This window comes from Papilio polytes, unplaced genomic scaffold (assembly GCF_000836215.1).
Source record: "Papilio polytes unplaced genomic scaffold, Ppol_1.0 DF823901.1, whole genome shotgun sequence".
In the NCBI taxonomy this organism is placed as follows: domain Eukaryota; kingdom Metazoa; phylum Arthropoda; class Insecta; order Lepidoptera; family Papilionidae; genus Papilio; species Papilio polytes.
Window position 1 is genome coordinate 205,769 of NW_013525303.1, and position 5,003 is coordinate 210,771.

General features: G+C 35.3%; 2 protein-coding genes across 2 annotated transcripts in view; both read right to left on the reverse strand.

Moving 5' to 3' along the window:
* The window catches only part of LOC106102790, a 5,690-nt gene extending 4,125 nt beyond the window's left edge, over positions 1–1,565 (reverse strand). The window contains exons 1-2 of the mRNA XM_013282373.1: positions 1,499–1,565; positions 820–1,188 (exon numbers count right to left, since the gene is read on the reverse strand). Of these exons, the coding sequence (XP_013137827.1) occupies positions 820–1,188; positions 1,499–1,565 (436 nt within the window). The remainder of the gene's footprint in view (positions 1–819; positions 1,189–1,498) is intronic.
* Positions 1,566–2,456: 891 nt separating this feature from the next.
* LOC106102791 (beta-1,3-galactosyltransferase 1-like) overlaps positions 2,457–5,003 on the reverse strand; it is a 3,912-nt gene continuing 1,365 nt past the window's right edge. Inside the window, exons 4-6 of the mRNA XM_013282374.1 lie at positions 4,090–4,309; positions 3,445–3,567; positions 2,457–2,923 (exon numbers count right to left, since the gene is read on the reverse strand). Of these exons, the coding sequence (XP_013137828.1) occupies positions 2,610–2,923; positions 3,445–3,567; positions 4,090–4,309 (657 nt within the window). The 3' untranslated portion in view covers positions 2,457–2,609. The remainder of the gene's footprint in view (positions 2,924–3,444; positions 3,568–4,089; positions 4,310–5,003) is intronic.

Below are 5,003 nucleotides of genomic sequence, written 5' to 3' on the forward strand. Positions count from 1 at the left end.
GTCTACAAGTCGAAAAAACAAGCATCTAACATGCAAAGCCAATAATGATAAAATTTTCAAATCGTTTAATCCGCATTTCTCTAGATTGGTAGCAGAAGACGACACGTTATACTTAAATAACACAAGAAATAATAATAGATAGTAAATCTTTTTAAAAACCAGACAGCAGTTAATAAAGACCAGTGTAAAAACCACGCATAATCCCCTTGTATTCATACCCTTATCTAGTAATTCCATTATTCCGTCATCCATGGTTCTTCTAATTCGATAAGACAATTGTCTAAAGTACGCCGGCCTGTCTTCTTTAAACAGGTATCTGTATCTATCCCTAGCGTAGTTCGGTCTTCTCATAACGCGGTAGTAGTCGCAGAACCAAGGGTTCCTCACGATGCAAGCTGGCACAGAACCGGAGGTATGACAGACGCAGAAGTAGCAAATATTTCTGGTGCCGTAGTCAAGTTGGGACGCGACCCTCATTTGTTTAGCTATCGTTGAATTCTTCGCGTTCTCATTATTAGTGTAGTAAGACACACCTCGAAAGCAAAGACTGTTCGCTGAGTACGGGATTTCGTCTTTATGCCAAAGGTAATCTGTGATTTGGAATCGAAATCAAAATTATAATAATATAACAACTAGCCACCTTCAAACAGTTTATATTTAACTACTGATTTACTAATTTACTAATTTACTCCGCAAAAAGTATAGCAATGTAATACGAAAAGATAATTTAAATTTTAACGCAACATTTGTTAACAATAATTGACCGAAGCAATACCAAGCTTTCTATCAGCTGCCCCAACTCTAGTTGAACGCACAAACCTCTTCTAATCCGATAAGAGAGAGATCTTTCATGATCGAAAGGTATATTCTTATTGAAACTATCTTTGATCATTGTCATTCGCATACATTCGTTGACGTTCATCGCTGGTCTTTTGCTGCAGTATTCATCTTTCCCTTCCACAGAACACACGCATATTTTACAACTGTCATCTTTCGGTTGAAAATTTGTATGAACTCGTCTCGTATCCGTTTCTATTTCACCATCGTCTTCCTCAGTTCCATCTTCATCGTATAAACTTTTATCGGCGACTGATTCTATCTTTAAAATCGTCCTACCGGGGACGCATTTGAGATTTAACGCATCTAGTTCCTCCGGCGTCTTCGGACTTATTCTATTATATAAGAAATCTACAATAATTCATTATTTATTTAGATTTAAAAAGAGACTGATAGGACGAAACTCTTTTTTTATTCCACTGAATGGAACGACTGTTGCTTGCAACTTTGGGATAATCATTTTGCTTGGTGACCCAATATTTATGATTTGCTAGCATCCGAGAATGCTAAAATGGTTAAATACTCTGTCCTGATGAATTAGTGGCTTTTACAATTATATATATTAGAAAATCACAATTACTTTAATCTGTGACTATCAGTTTAAAAGGAATATTTCGTCTACTTCTGTTTCTAGAAGATATGATTATAACTTGCAACTTACCAGCATGTCCAGGTGTCGGCAGGAGGGTGAGCAGGCAGACTAAAAGGATCACAAATTTCACGTCCATTGTGCAAAACGTCACTGCAGTTGTTTGCAATGTCGCTCCGAGTTCGCTTTATATGACTTCTAGTCATTACAATACGCGATTCATTGTTGAAAATCGGACAGGGACGTATTCAGAAAAAAAACTATTAGATTTTTTAATTACCATTTCTTTCTACATTAGGTAGTTTATTTTATTACTTTTAATCATTTAGTTTAAAATTATAAAGGGAAAATATTTTAGAGATCTAGGTGGATTTTATATAGATAGAAAAATTACGATTATAGAAGGAAAGAAGAAATTTCCTTACAAAAGAAATGATATTTTTAATATAAATAAAAATAAATCTGGCCTAAATTGTATGGAACAGAAATCTGTAATTTCTTTCTAAATATCAGAATTATAGACGTAACTTTATTAATTATTATTATGTTTACTTTCTTCGGACCTTTACTTTATTAATAAAAAAAAATATTAAAGTTGAGTCCGTCCCTGTGTACCGCGAGTGAAATGAGCCTCACAATGTTGATTTTCCAATAAGAAGAGAGGACTATAAAGCTTATCAGTTGACCACAGCTGCGTCGCATCTGGCCACGAACATGCAAATTACATTCCATTTTATAATACTTTTATTTCCTTAAAACTTGTCAGAAACAGACAATTTTGTAGACATATACAAATCTTTAAATTGAAACAGACACCTTAGAACAAGCCATGACAATGCTGTCGTCCATAGTCAAGGATTATGACACTAGGCTATGAACATCACGGTATGGATGAGGCATAAAGTGGAGGGTTCACAATTTAAGAAACAAAATCACTAAAACTAGAAAAATTTAGTAAGACGTAAACCAAACATTCAAACACATTTTCATCATAAAATCTTTTAATACGACTTTAATTATAACAATACTTGATATCAAAATAATAATAAAAAATACAATAAAACATAAAAATCACATCGATGTAAATATTTACGTAAATATTCATGTTTTCTAACCTCTATGTATTCACCCTCAACACCGGTAACTTCATCGTATCTATTCTTGTAAACAGTCAAGTATCACTTCAATATAAAAAAATATCTTTATTAAAAAACTCATATCCAAGACAGACTTTTTTCTTTCTATTATATTCCTTTCCAATTATCTTCAGATTCGGCCATATCCGTAATATCTCCGTAGGTTTGACGCTGTGCGCTGCAGCCAACTGCCAGTACAGACAACTAAAGGTGACCCAGGGCCTCATGGGGCTCACCCTTCTATCATGAGTGAGGGTCAGGTTCAACGTCTTCTTCGCCACCAAGTATGTGATGTACACATCTTCTACGTTCATCATTGGCACTGTATATGCCGTGTGTAAGATAGATTTTATATAAGCGCCTGAAATGCAAATGATGTAGCTGAGACGAATCTTTGCCTCACAAGTTTGAGGTTATTTTCTAACGTAGTTCATTTCTTATTCCTACACAAATTCTTCTAAAGGGAGACGTGTATTTAAGGCACAGTTTTTATTATAACTAAGGGTTAAGAGTGTTATGTAAAAGAAATTCGTAACTCTGCAACACCCCTTTCTGTCAAGCGCCCTGTGTGCAACTCAACGGCAGCACTACCCTTTCCCATCGACTAATTGAAGTTAAAATCTATGTTATTTCTCATCTAAGGTCTTTCTACTATTAAATGTCAGACTTGAAATTAGAAGACACTGTCGCTGTAAAGACCTGTCCCACCACTGGCTGATAGAGGCTCAGATAGCTTAAAAATGACTTTACTGTCACATATTTTACATATTGGATTGTTATTAGATAATTTACAATTTGGTGGGACAGGCCCTTGAAATTTATTTCAAGCGCAGCGATTTTCATTATATTTAAAGCCGCCAATATATCTGATAACTGCTATACCGTTAATAAGGTACCCAGTGCCGGAGAGATACTGAGGTATGACGTCATCTCTCGCCAGCCAACGAGGAACGAAATACTTGTTGTACTCATCTCTGTGCAGCTTCGTCTCGTTTATACTGTAACCTGAATGAGTATAATATTGACATAAGCGTAATTAATAACTAGCTGTTGCCCGTGTCTTTGCCTGCGTAAAATTAAAAAATATATTTTATGTTATTCACAAATTAATTACCTTTCTAATAGTGAACGAATTATTAAAATCGGCCGACTAGGTTTTGAGTTATTTCAATACATACAAAAATACAAATCTTTCCTCTTTATAATATTAGTATAGATAACAAAACAAGAATCCATTCTTAGATGGATGTTAGAAGTTATTTGTAAAACGACTCAATGGATTTTGCTGTTATGCACGGTTTACACTTTGTCAGTACAGTTGGTCAGTAGGGCTTAATAACTGGACTCACAATCAACTGGCACAGTGTGTACGCTAACTGGCACCAGGAGTCCGTGTGAACCGGACATAAGATATAAATGCAAAATATAGTTTAGAAGAGCAAATGGGCTACTCACTAAGTTTCTTTTTAATGCTGACCGCAGAGTCGCGGGTAAGAGAAAGTCAAGTTTATAAAACGTATTACTTACCGAGTAATTGCGCGTTTGGATGATCTTTTATAACATTGTATAACATCCATGGATTTACAAGAACGTCGTCGTCTGTCTTGAATATAAACTTTGCCTGCGGGCACTTCTCTGACGCCCATTTCAATATCAGTGCAGTTTTTAATGTCAAGTTTTGGTATTGATCGTAGAAGTCAAACACCAAAATATCGTTAAACTGCTTCGATTCTAAATAGTTGCCACCCTGAGACAAATAATCCGGTTTAATCAAGGGCGGATCTAGCTTTGGCGCCAGAGGGGTCACAATCACATAGTCGTCAAGTCAAGAGCTTGACAAAATATGTAAATATATTTTGTCAAGCTCTTGACCAACCCGGTCAGGGGGGGAGTCATGACCCCTATGACCCCCCCCCCCTTGGATCTGCCGTTGGGCTTAATCAGACTAGGAATTACCCCGGCGCCGCTACTACTTCGACAAAACACCTTACTATTTTTTGCGGTTGTATAACTATACTCGATTTTGATTTAGAATTTAGAATTAAAAAAATGATGAAACATATAGTCTATGTTACTCACTGATAACGTAGCTTTTTAATGGTGAAAGAATTTTTGAAATCAGCCCAATAGTTTTCGAGTTATTTCAATACATACAAAAATACAAATATTTTCTCTTTAGGAATAATTATAAGTATTGATTTTAGTAATTAATAATTAAAAATAACATTTACACAAATTAAATATTGTAGTTGGCCTTGTTTAATGAATAAAAGTCAATACTTTAAATACGATAAACATGGCACATATAAAAGTGCTGAAATATCGGGAACTTAAATTCCAACCATTACAAGAAACCAGTATCTTACGACCATCAAAAGGTAAGTCGTTTTAGTGGAGGCAACGCATCTCCAATTGTGGATGTCTATAGGCAGCGGTAGTTT